This window comes from Salvelinus fontinalis, chromosome 18, assembly GCF_029448725.1.
Source record: "Salvelinus fontinalis isolate EN_2023a chromosome 18, ASM2944872v1, whole genome shotgun sequence".
Lineage (NCBI taxonomy): Eukaryota > Metazoa > Chordata > Actinopteri > Salmoniformes > Salmonidae > Salvelinus > Salvelinus fontinalis.
This window is the reverse complement of record NC_074682.1, coordinates 14,537,361-14,550,575: the sequence shown is the minus strand read 5'-3', so window position 1 is coordinate 14,550,575 and position 13,215 is coordinate 14,537,361. Positions and strand designations below refer to the sequence as shown.

General features: G+C 45.4%; 1 protein-coding gene across 1 annotated transcript; it reads right to left on the bottom strand.

Moving 5' to 3' along the window:
* Window positions 1-9,857: 9,857 nt before the first annotated feature.
* On the bottom strand, window positions 9,858-12,967 carry LOC129815960 (general transcription factor II-I repeat domain-containing protein 2-like). The gene has a single exon (XM_055870169.1). It carries the CDS (start codon window positions 12,331-12,333, stop codon window positions 10,513-10,515), a length of 1,821 nt encoding a protein of 606 aa, XP_055726144.1. The 5' UTR covers window positions 12,334-12,967; the 3' UTR covers window positions 9,858-10,512.
* Window positions 12,968-13,215: the final 248 nt, after the last annotated feature.

Below are 13,215 nucleotides of genomic sequence, written 5' to 3'. Positions count from 1 at the left end.
TGGCGGCCGGAACTGATTGAATCAGCCCAGAATCGGATGTCGGACTCGGGCCGGAATTAAAATGAATGACTGCCCAGAATCGGCCCAAGTACATCGGGCCATTTCCGTCTATCGAAATTCAGCCGACTTTGCCGGCATCTTACCAGAATCCCCCCAGAAGCGTCCACTCTATGCAATTTTAAATAAATGTATACAAAATTACCTGATTTAGTAATTTGAAATATTACTGTTATCCATTATACACTGCTCAAAAAAATAAAGGGAACACTTCAACAACACAATGTAACTCCAAGTCAATCACACTTCTGTGAAATCAAACTGTCCACTTAGGAAGCAACACTGATTGACAATAAATTTCACATGCTGTTGTGCAAATGGAATAGACAAAAGGTGGAAATTATAGGCAATTAGTAAGACACCCCCAAAAAGGGAATGGTTCTGCAGGTGGTGACCACACACCACTTCTCAGTTCCTATGCTTCCTGGCTGATGTTTTGGTCACTTTTGAATGCTGGCGGTGCTTTCACTCTAGTGGTAGCATGAGACGGAGTCTACAACCCACACAAGTTGCTCAGGTAGTGCAGCTCATCCAGGATGGCACATCAATGCGAGCTGTGGCAAAAAGGTTTGCTGTGTCTATCAGCGTAGTGTCCAGAGCATGGAGGCGCTACCAGGAGACAGGCCAGTACATCAGGAGACGTGGAGGAGGCCGTAGGAGGGCAACAACCCAGCAGCAGAACCGCTACCTCCGCCTTTGTGCAAGGAGGTGCACTGCCAGAGCCCTGCAGAATGACCTCCAGCAGACCACAAATGTGCATGTGTCAGCATATGGTCTCACAAGGGGTCTGAGGATCTCATCTCGGTACCTAATGGCAGTCAGGCTACCTCTGGCGAGCACATGGAGGGCTGTGCGGCCCCACAAAGAAATGCCACCCCACACCATGACTGACCCACCGCCAAACCGGTCATGCTGGAGGATGTTGCAGGCAGCAGAACGTTCTCCACGGCGTCTCCAGACTCTGTCACGTCTGTCACATGTGCTCACGTGCTCAGTGTGAACCTGCTTTCATCTGTGAAGAGCACAGGGCGCCAGTGGCGAATTTGCCAATCTTGGTGTTCTCTGGCAAATGCCAAACGTCCTGCACGGTGTTGGGCTGTAAGCACAACCCCCACCTGTGGACGTCGGGCCCTCATACCACCCTCATGGACTCTGTTTCTGACCGTTTGAGCAGACACATGCACATTTGTGGCCTGCTGGAGATAATTTTGCAGGGCTCTGGCAGTGCACCTCCTTGCACAAAGGCGGAGGTAGCTGTCCTGCTGCTGGGTTGTTGCCCTCCTACGGCCTCCGCCACGTCTCCTGATGTACTGGCCTGTCTCCTGGTAGCGCCTGCATGCTCTGGACACTACGCTGACAGACACAGCAAACCTTTTTGCCACAGCTCGCATTGATGTGCCATCCTGGATGAGCTGCACTACCTCAGCCACTTGTGTGGGTTGTAGACTCCGTCTCATGCTACCACTAGAGTGAAAGCACCGCCAGCATTCAAAAGGGACCAAAACATCAGCCAGGAAGCATAGGAACTGAGAAGTGGTGTGTGATCACCACCTGCAGAACCATTCCCTTTTTGGGGGTGTCTTACTAATTGCCTATAATTTCCACCTTTTGTCTATTCCATTTGCACAACAGCATGTGAAATTTATTGTCAATCAGTGTTGCTTCCTAAGTGGACAGTTTGATTTCACAGAAGTGTGATTGACTTGGAGTTACATTGTGTTGTTTAAGTGTTCCCTTTATTTTTTTGAGCAGTGTATATATACAAATTATACCTATCCACAAATATGTTTTTTTAAATTTTATATTTTTATTTATATCTACCCCCATTCCGTCATGTCCAATTGTCTTGTCCCATCGCTGCAACTCCCGTATGGCCTCAGGAGAGTGTCCCCCCGAAACACAACCCCGCCAAGGCACACTGCTTCTTGACACAATGCACGCTTAATCCGGAAGCCAGCCGCACCAATGTGTCGGAGGAAACCCCATACACCTGGTGACCTGTGTCAGCATGCATGCGCCTGGTCCGCCACAGGAGTCTCTACATCGCGATGGGACAAGGACATCCCGGCCGGCCAAACCCTCCCCTAACCCGTACGATGCTGGGCCAATTGTGCGTTGCCTCATGGGTCTCCCGGTCACGGACAGCACGGGTATCGAACCATCATCTGTATCAACACAGTTTGCACTGCGATGTAGTGCCTTAGACTACTGCGCCACTCGGGAGGATCCATCTACAAGGTTTTTAATGCTTATCAATTGCCTTGCACAAAGTATAAAAAAAATACTAAAATACTACTTAAACAGTACTCATAAATAATTTAATTTAAATGTTAATTTTATTTTTTGATCACAGAAACAATGAGAAAATATGGAAAAATAAATAACTAATGAAATGTTAATTATATAAAGCAGCCCGTGTAATCATCTGCCAGAGAGTAGCCACAATCGTCCTGAGCACCAAGTAATACATTTGGGCCAAGATAACTCACACCGGAATCGGCCCGAACTCAATCCCCGCATCCTGGCCATAAGTAATACTGCCAAAAGCGGCCCAGACTGGGGCCACATGACGTTGGCCGAGTCTGACTCTCAGCCGAGTGCCCCGACTCTCAGGCGGAATCGGCCCAGATCCACCGTGCTAGCTGGAAACAGCGTACAGATGAAAAGTTGATGAATTGAAAGCTACTCTCGCAGTGAGACTAACACACACTGCACTTCAAGCCAACGGAATCTTTTAATGAGGCCTTGAGAGAAAAGACAACAACAGTACAATCAGTCCACCCGATGTATTATGCATTTAACAGATGATTAACAATGCTGAAATAATGTAGATTGGGTACTTTCACTGAGCTCTTCATTCAATAGCTAGTTGACGCCCAATGAGCACAACAAAGGGTGCATCATTGCAGAGACCTATATGTGGGCAGAAGTAGAACACCATCAGTCAACAGACACTCCCAGGAGAATTTACAACACTCAGATTAGATCACTTCTACCCTGGGAATGTCATTTAGGCATACGAATAAGCAGTCATTTATATTAAGCTCATTTATATAACTGCTTTTGAGAGAAGATTAACTTTCTATATCTTTTATCTTTTACAAAGTCTAAAGAGACAGAGAGAGGGAGAGAGTGAGTGAGAGAGAAAGAGAAAGAGAGAGAAAGAGAGATTGAGGAGTAGAGAGAGGGAAAGAGAGACATAGAGATATTGGACACTGAGGAGTAGAGAGAGAGTAAAAGAGAGAGAGATTTGATATTGAGGAGGAGAGACAGAGAGAGGGAGAGAGATGGGGGATGGAAGAGATGACAAGTTGACAAGTTCTCTCTCCGCAGATCATCCCATTGCACTCTGGGTCGGGGGTGAAATCATGTCATACAAATGAAGGAAACAAGAAAATTAAACTTTAGTCTGGAACAACCTCCATTACACTAGCATGAGTAGTGCCCATCACATGTCCAGCTGTAGACACAGTCAGATCCCTAAATGCTTCCATGAAAACGCCAGAGTGCAATTCTCAGCAAAGTCTTCTCTCTTATCACAGAAATTTGAGGGACAATTTAGCTGTCTCTGCCTACAACTCTTTGCTCTGCAGAGCTTCTGGGTCTTTTGTTGTGAGTCCTTCATCTCTGTCTCCTGTGTTCCACTCTATATCCACCCATCATTATTATCTAAGCTGACCACAAGAACAAAGCCTTTAACTTGGGAGACGGATGAAAAGCAATGCCAATTATGTGGGTTTGTCCTTGGACTATATTGGTTGACCAACAGACAGCCTGCTACTCTATGAGATTTCACGGTGAGTAGGGAAAACAAAGGTATACATACTCTATTAATGTCCAAAATACCTGACATAAAGCTGCCAGCCATACACCTTTAGAAAAAAGGGCTCCAAAAGAGTTATTTGGCTCTCCCCATAGGAGAACCCTTTTGGGTTCCATGTAGAACCTTCTGTGAAAGGGTTCTACATGGAACCCAAAACAGTTATCTTATGGGGACAGCCAAATAACTATTATAAATAGTTATGGGGACAGCCAAATAACTATCCAAAAAGGAGCCCTTTTTTCTAAAGGTGTATGGCTGGCAGAAAGGGTTCTTGAAAGGGTTCTTGAAAGGGCTTTCTTACGGGGACAGCTGAAGTTCCTAAGCGTTTACAGTATAAGGCTTCCGAATCCTTCTTTTAATGGCCTACATGACACCTCATAATTATCCCTTAGCTCTGGAAAACCATGTGGTTCTGTTCATGAACATAAATCTGATGAGCGTTAAATCAAAGCCCATTCCTTCACAAACTCTTCACATGGACAAGGTAATTGTGTTCCTTATCAAGGCATCAGTAATTCAATTAGAATTATTGGCCTTATTTAGCAACAATATCAGCAGCCTGTAAATAAAATCTGCCTAAACCCCCAAAGGGAGATGAAGAGAAATCAATGTTGCCATGGTAACAACCCCCTGCACTGATGGTGACAGGCAGGCCACTTGAGAAAGAGAAGCTTACAACTAAATGGAGGAAAATGTCACCAGTTTTACTGTTAAAAGTGACATTGTGTGTCTAGGAATGTGTAATGTGCTGTCATCAGTTTACTCAGAGTGAGGCATCTTTGGATGCTAATAAAGATATCAATAACTTTTCCAATGAATCTGGAGTAAGATTCATTCACAGTGCCTGCCTGTATTGGCTTGACATTATTTAGATTATGACAGAAATCATGATTCCTATCTGGTATGCATAAAAGCCTCATTGAGATATAAAGGAGTATAATTGCTCTGTCGCTCAAGATTCCATGGAGTTCAATTTGTTTTAGCATAAGGCACAACTATTCAATTTATGGCAAATCCCAGACATTATTTGAGCTGACATTTTTATTGCTAACTTTATGCCGGCAATGCGAAAACAAATGGAATGACTAAGAGCTTAATAAAATGTGTTATGTGAAATGTGTTTCATGTCAATCATACAATGTTGTATTTGCGTAACCTTTTGTCTTGGCTGAAAATTAACTTTTGAGAATACCACGGCAGTTGTTGCTGAGTAATTTCTCCTGCTTGCTGTGACTTCCTCCACCCTGGCTATTGCTATCTTCATACAGTAGACACCTCTCATAAATTGACAACCTCTTCTTTGAAATTAATGTATTCCATTTAAAAAAAAACTGGGAAAGAAAATGAAAAAGACAATTTTGGGAGGAAAAAATTATAAAAGGTATTCAACAGCAGTCTTCTTCCCTTGCCAATAATAATACATAGGCCAAAGTCAGCATTTGTAGAAGTGTACCTCTATGACAGTATGCATCATTTGAACTCAGTTTCTCTTTAGTATGTACTGAACGCTGCTGAACAAATATGGGCCTATTGTAAGTTAATTCCTGCCTCTTAAAGAACGAGCTACCTCTGTTAAGTGAGCTGGTCTAATAAAAAGTGTCAGGTCCTGGCGCAGGCCTTGGCTTTCTCCTCATGCTGAGCAGAAAGATTACATTTTGATTAATTTCTCTCAGCGAGCGCCGCAGGCCATGGGCCTGTTGGGGGAGAGCTGATAGCCGGGCTGTGAGTCAGGAGTCAGGGGGAAACAGAAGGTCACCTCAGCTCTGGATGGCTGCACTGCTGCCAGCTTCACACTCCAGTGGAGCAGTAAAAAGAGACCAGACACCAGCACTGACACACCAGACACCAGCACTGACACACCAGACACCTAGAACATGCTCTGGGCTGAAACACGAATATGACAAATCTCCAGCTGTATTCCCACACACCGTGCCAACAGACAGTATTAGGCTCATGTTTCAGTCATTTGGGATTGCTTAATCTGGTTTCAGTTATTGCTCCAGAGCCTTGCCAAATGAATCTCTTTAAATTTGATCTCCACTTGGCACCATGGTTATAGGGTGACCCCATTCTGTCAGATTTGACAAATGAAAATGATTCACTGTATTTGCAGAAACACAGACATAGCCAACCTGTGCATTGGTGTGTATCTATTGCACCATGAATTGTAAGAAAAATCCAACCCAATGAAATCACAGCTACTCTCAGTAAACGCTTGTCCTGACTTTGACCCACGTTAGGTTTTTCCACACTCCTCCAAAAGCATCGCTTACACAGCGGCATGATGCCTCGAATTAAGTAGTATTATACAGGCAACAACAACAAAAAATCTCTGCACACCTTTGAAAGGGAACATGGTGTTGTTGTAGTTCCCTGCCTGCAGGGAGTTAACCTTGTCAGTGGTATTTTAGGCTCTGTGCCTTGGGGCTTTTTTTTTCAGACTGCTGCCAGCCACCTTCTGTAGGTAGTAACAGCTAGAGGTTGTCATGGAAACAGGCCGCTGAGATGAGACATGGCGCAGACTACCACACACATTATCAAAATAAAGCATTTATTGGCATTACACAAAAAATACAAATCTGTTCCAATCCTCAGATGCTTATAAACACATATCAGATCGTGCACGATCATTAGGTTTGCATTAGTTAAGTAAGGTGAAATATAGATTTCCGACTAAACAGACATACCCAAATTATTTATCATAAACAATACGTAGTAATTCTCACCATTCTGGCAAAAATAGTTATAAATTGCTGAGGTGTAGTCACTTTTGAGGACACAAGTTGAAGTACACAATAGGGGAGAGTGGGGTAAGTCGAGTTAAAGCGTTAGTTGAGACACCTCTTGTTTCTAGGAAACCATACACAAAATTCATAATTTGACCAAATATTTAGGAGTCTGTAATGGAAGAAACCACATGGAAAAAGTGATTTTCACCAAAACAAATGAATTCATTGTGTAAGAAGTTCAATGATGCTTGAATCTAAACCAAAGTAGACTGTTCTCTACATCAGTTGGGGGTCTCTACAGGCTTCAATATAAGGTCCTAAACCTAGCATGAAAGTACGTCCTTGTAGATGCGTGGGCTAATATAGTCAAAGAGTTTGCCTTGAGGTAAGTTGAGCCAATGGCCATGGGGTAAGTTGAGCCAATGATTGTGCAAACTTAATATGTGTAAATATTTGTATGAACATAACAAGATTCTACAACTGAGATATGAACTGAACAAGTTCCACGGACATGTGACTAATAGAAATTGAATAATGTGTCCCTGAACAAAGGGGGGGTCAAAATCAAAAGTAACAGTCAGTATCTGGTGCTGCAGTGCATCTCCTCCTCATGGACTGCACCAGATTTGCCAGTTCTTGCTGTGAGATGTTACCCCACTCTTCCACCAAGGCACCTGCAAGTTCCCGGACATTTCTGGTGGGAATGGCCCTTGCCCTCACCCTCCGTTCCAACAGGTCACAGACGTGCTCAGTGGGATTGAGATCCGGGCTCTTCGCTGGCCATGGCAGAACACTGACATTCCTGTTTTGCAGGAAATCACACACAGAACGAGCAGCATGGCTGGTGGCATTGTCATGCTGGAGGGTCATGTCAGGATGAGCCTGCAGGAAGGGTACCACATGAGGGAGGAGGATGTCTTCCCTGTAACGCATAGCGTTGAGTTTGCCTGCATTGACAACAAGCTCAGTCCAATGATGCTGTGACACACCGCCCCAGACCATGACTGACCCTCCACCTCCAAATCGATCCCGCTCCAGAGTACAGGCCTCGGTGTAACGCTCATTCCTTTGACGATAAACGCGAATCCGACCATCACCCCTGGTGAGACAAAACAGCGACCCGTCAGTGAAGAGCACTTTTTGCCAGTCCTGTCTGGTCCAGCCATGGTGGGTTTGTGCCCATAGGCGACGATGTTGCCCATGATGTCTGGTGAGGACCTGCCTTACAACAGGCCTACAAGCCCTCAGTCCAGCCTCTCTCAGCCTATTGCGGACAGTCTGAGCACTGATGGAGGGATTGTGCGTTCCTGGTGTAACTCGGGCAGTTGTTGTTGCCATCCTGTACCTGTCCCGCAGATGTGATGTTCGGCTGTACCGATCCTGTGCAGGTGTTGTTACACGTGGTCTGCCACTGCGAGGATGATGAGCTGTCCGTCCTGTCTCCCTGTAGCGCTGTCTTAGGCATCTCACAGTACGGACATCGCAATTTATTGCCCTGGCCACATCTGCAGTCCTCAAGCCTCCTGGCAGCATGCCTAAGGCAAGTTCACGCAGATGAGCAGGGACCCTGGGCATCTTTCTTTTGGTGTTTTTCAGAGTCATTAGAAAGGCCTCTTTAGTGTCCTAAGTTTCATAACTGTGACCTTAATTGCCTACCGTCTTTAAGCTGTTAGTGTCGTAACGACCTTTCCACACGTGCATGTTCATGAATTGTTTGTGGTTCATTGAACAAGCATGGGAAACAGTGTTTAACCCTTTACAATGAAGATCTGTGAAGTTATTTGCATTTTACAAATTATCTTTGAAAGACAGGGACATTTCTTTTTCAGGACCTTGTTTCTTCTTCATTAGAAAGAATACTATATTTCCCTTGATTGAGTGATACTGATACTAATATGATAAAAAATACACTACACAAAAAGTATTTGGACACCTGCTCATCGAACATCTCATTCCTGAATCTTGGGCATTAATATGGAGTTGGTCCCCCCTTTGCTGCGATAACAGGCTCCTCTCTTCTGGGAAGGCTTTCCACTAGATGTTGAACCATTGCTGCGGGGACGTGCTTCCATTCAGTCACAAGAGCATTAGTGAGGTCGGGCACTGATGATGGGCGATTAGGCCTGGCTCGCATTTGGCGTTCCAATTCATCCCAAAGGTATTCGATGGGGTTGAGGTCAGGGCTCTGTGAAGGCCAGTCAAGTTCCTTCACACCAATCTCGTCAAACCATATATATGTTTTTACCCCCCTTTTTCTCCCCAATTTCATCATATCCATTTTTGATCTTGTCTCATCGCTGCAACTCCCCAATGGGAAAGAGGCGAAGGTCGAGTCATCCGTCCTCCAAAACATGACCCGCCAAACCGCGCTCCTTAACACCCGGAAGCCCGCAGCACCAATGTGTCAGAAGAAACACTGTTCAGCTGACGACCGAGATCAGCCTGCTGGCGCCCGGGCCGCCACAAAGAGTCGCTAGAGTGCTTTGAACCACTGCACCACTCAGGAGGCTCAACAAGCCATTTTAGGATGGACCTCGCTTTATACACGGGGTCATTGTTATGCTGAAACAGGAAAGGGCCTTCCCCAAACAGCTGCCACAAAGTTGGAAGCACAGAACTGTCTAGAATGTTATTGTATGCTCTAGCATTAAGATTTCCCCTCACTTGAAGTAAGGGGCCTAGCCCTAACCATGAAAAACTTTACAGTTGGCACTATGCATTGGGGCAGGTAGCATTCTCCTGGCATCCACCAAAACAAGACTAGTCCGTCGGACTGCCAGATGGGGAAGCGTGATTCATCACTCCAGAGAACGCGTTTCCACTGCTCCAGAGTCCAATGGCGGCGAGCTTTACACCACTCCAGCCAACACTTGGCATTGCGCATGGTGATCTTAGGCTTATGTGCAGCTGCTCAGCTTTGGAAACCCATTTCATGAAGCTCCCGACGAACAGTTCTTGTGCTGACGTTGCTTCCAGAGGCAGTGTGGAACTCGATAGTGAGTGTTGCAACCAATGACAGATGATTTTTACGAGCAACCCGTTTCAGCACTCGACGGTCTTGTTCTGTGAGCTTTTGTGGCCTATCACCCCTTCTGAAAAAACCTACACTCGATCCCTCTGATGTCAACAACTACAGACCAGTATCCCTTCTTTCTTTTCTATCCAAAACTCTTGAACGTGCCGTCCTTGGCCAGCTCTCCTGCTGTCTCTCTCAGAATGACCTTCTTGATCCAAGACTAGTCATTCAACTGAGACTGCTCTTCTCTGTGTCACGGAGGCGCTCCGCACTGCTAAAGCTAACTCTCTCTCCTCTGCTCTCATCCTTCTAGACCAGGGGTGTCAAAGTCAAATGGACGGAGGGCCAAATAAAAAATTTAGCTACAAGCCGAGGGCCGGACTGTTCGAATGTTCATTGAAATTTTTTTAAATGACGCATATAGTCTAGTGAACCTAATTGAACCTACTGAAAACCTAACAAATATATTCCAATATGATCAGATAAATAAAGCAATATTTTCTTATGGCTCTGTCAGTAATCTTTAATTTTCAACAGACACAAAAGACAAATTTCCTTTATATAAAAATCCCCATAACATGAACATTAAATGAAAGAAACCGGTATTCAAGGCACCATCAGTAGCCTATATTTTCTATTTTAGCAAAAGTGGGCTAAATTTACTTCAAAGAAAAAAACAATAATAGCAATTTTCTATCATCCACTCAACTGAAATATTTTTAAAATATAATTGGATTGAAATACAATAAAATAAAGTGCAAAAATCTATTAATCAAAAACAACACTTTGTTTAAGGAGAAGTAACATGCAGTGAAAACAAATATTAAACTTTAACTTTTAAACTTGAACTGAGTAAAAACTCTAAATATGTGATTGCACAGTAATGTTCACTTGTTTGAGGTTGAGGGTGATACTTGGTGGTGTCCCATCTTTTCCACAAGTTCATCAATGTTCGGGGTAAGGCTCTGAGCTGAGGAAATCCTCAGAATTGAGTGGAGGTGTTCAGCAGTAAGTCGACTTCTGTGTGATGTTTTGTTCAGGTTCATCAAAGAAAACAGTTGTTCACACAGGTATGTGCTGCCAAACATAGACAACGTTTGAGCAGCCTGGATGCGCAGCTGGGGCATTGTGTCGGGGAGGAAACGGGCGAACTCCGCAGCACCCACTGCCGCATATTTTGCCCTCAGTGCATCATTGCATTGGAGGTCAATCAACTCCATTTGGAGGTTTGGTGGTGAGCTTTCCACGTCAACAGCAAATGGGTTACCGAGCAGTTCCAACCTGCTTTTTTGTGCTTCAAAGTCAGCAAATCGGCGTCGAAAGTCAGCGGCAAGCATACCTATTTTATCAGCCAACTGTGCGCTCGGGAACGCACTGGTAGAGAGCTTCTCTTTCATGGTCTGGCAGCTGGGAAAGTGGCTCAAATTTTCTTTCCGCATCTGCGTCTCCCACAGAGTCAGTTTGGTTTTAAATGCCTTCACTGTACTGTACATATCAGAGATGACATGATCCCGACCCTGCAGCTGCAAGTTCATTGCATTCAGATGACTCGTAATGTCACACAGAAAAGCCATTTCACACAGAAACATTTCGTCTCGGAGTTGTGTTGTGTCTTTCCCTTTGCTGTCCAAGAACAGACAAATCTCCTCACGAAGCTCGAAACATCTTTGAAGCACCTTTCCCTGGCTTAGCCATCGCACCTCTGTGTGATAAGGCAAATCACCATGCTCCGTTTCTAACTCCGTCAGAAATGCCTTGAACTGGCGGTGATTCAAACCTTTGGCTCTGATAAAGTTAACTGTGCGCGTGATGATGCTCATTACATGCTCCATTTTCAAGGCTTTACCGCACAACGCTTCCTGGTGTATGATACAATGATAAGCTGTCAGCTCACCTGTCGCGTTTTCCTCTTGCATCTTTTCCCGTATCTTCGCCACCAGTCCGCTCCTGTGTCCACACATCGCAGGTGCTCCGTCGGTTGTCAAACCCACGAGTTTTTCCCAAGGCAGCTCCATCTCATTTACACATCTTGACACCTCTTCATACAAATCATGCCCCGTAGTTGTGCCATGCATAGGACGTAAAGCCAAAAACTCCTCTGTCACGCTTAGGCTGGAGTCCACTCCGCGGATGAAAATTGACAACTGGGCAATGTCAGAAATGTCGGTGCTCTCATCCACAGCCAAGGAATATGCAATGAAATCTTTTCCCTTTTTCACAAGCTGCTCTTTTAGATTGATGGACAACTGGTCTACTCTCTCGGCAATGGTGTTTCTGCTCAGACTCACATTTAAAAAGAGTTGCCTTTTTTCTGGGCAAACTTCGTCACAAACTTTAATCATGCAGTTTTTGATGAAATCCCCCTCCGTAAATGGCCGGGCTGATTTAGCGATCTCTTCTGCCAAAATAAAACTGGCCTTGACAGCAGCCTGGCCTTGTGATTTGGCTTTTTTGAACAGAGCCTGTCGAGATTTGAGGCCTCGTTTTAATTCCTCTGCCTTTTGTAGCCTTTGTTCCATGTCCATATTCTTGTTTTTGTCCGCGTGTTTCGTTTCATAATGTCGTCTCAGATTATACTCTTTCAGTACCGCCACACTTTCTCCACACAGAAGACACACAGGTTTTCCAGCTACCTCCGTGAACATATACTCCGACTCCCACCTTGTTTGAAACCCCCGGTTCTCAGTGTCCACCTTCTGTTTTGCCATTTTTGATGGGTATCTGAAAGTTAATTTTACTGTGATGCTGACGACTGCTGTGCCAATAAATATTGAAATGAAGCAGCCTACTGCTCGGTGCGTCACCGTTGCATTGTGGGAAATGTAGTATTGGTGCGTGTAAAAGATCTGCGGGCTGCCGGCTTGCTGCGGTCTGCGGGCCGGTTCTAATAATAAATCAAGATCATCCCAGGGGCCGTAAAAAACCTTCTCGCGGGCCGGATGTGGCCCGCGGGCCTTGACTCTGACATATGTGTTCTAGACCTATCGGCTGCCTTTGATACTGTGAACCATCAGATCCTCCTCTCCACCCTCTCCGAGTTGGGCATCTCCGGCGCGGCCCACGCTTGGATTGCGTCCTACCTGACAGGTCGCTCCTACCAGGTGGCGTGGCGAGAATCTGTCTCCTCACCACGTGCTCTCACCACTGGTGTCCCCCAGGGCTCTGTTCTAGGCCCTCTCCTATTCTCGCTATACACCAAGTCACTTGGCTCTGTCATAACCTCACATGGTCTCTCCTATCATTGCTATGCAGACGACACACAATTAATCTTCTCCTTTCCCCCTTCTGATAACCAGGTGGCGAATCGCATCTCTGCATGTCTGGCAGACATATCAGTGTGGATGACGGATCACCACCTCAAGCTGAACCTCGGCAAGACGGAGCTGCTCTTCCTCCCGGGGAAGGACTGCCCGTTCCATGATCTCGCCATCACGGTTGACAACTCCATTGTGTCCTCCTCCCAGAGCGCTAAGAACCTTGGCGTGATCCTGGACAACACCCTGTCGTTCTCAACTAACATCAAGGCGGTGGCCCGTTCCTGTAGGTTCATGCTCTACAACATCCGCAGAGTACGACCCTGCCTCACACAG

Excerpts from the sequence above, each read along its gene's own strand:
- LOC129815960 (XM_055870169.1), bottom strand. The coding sequence starts at position 12,333 with ATGGCAAAACAGAAGGTGGACACTGAGAACCGGGGGTTTCAAACAAGG.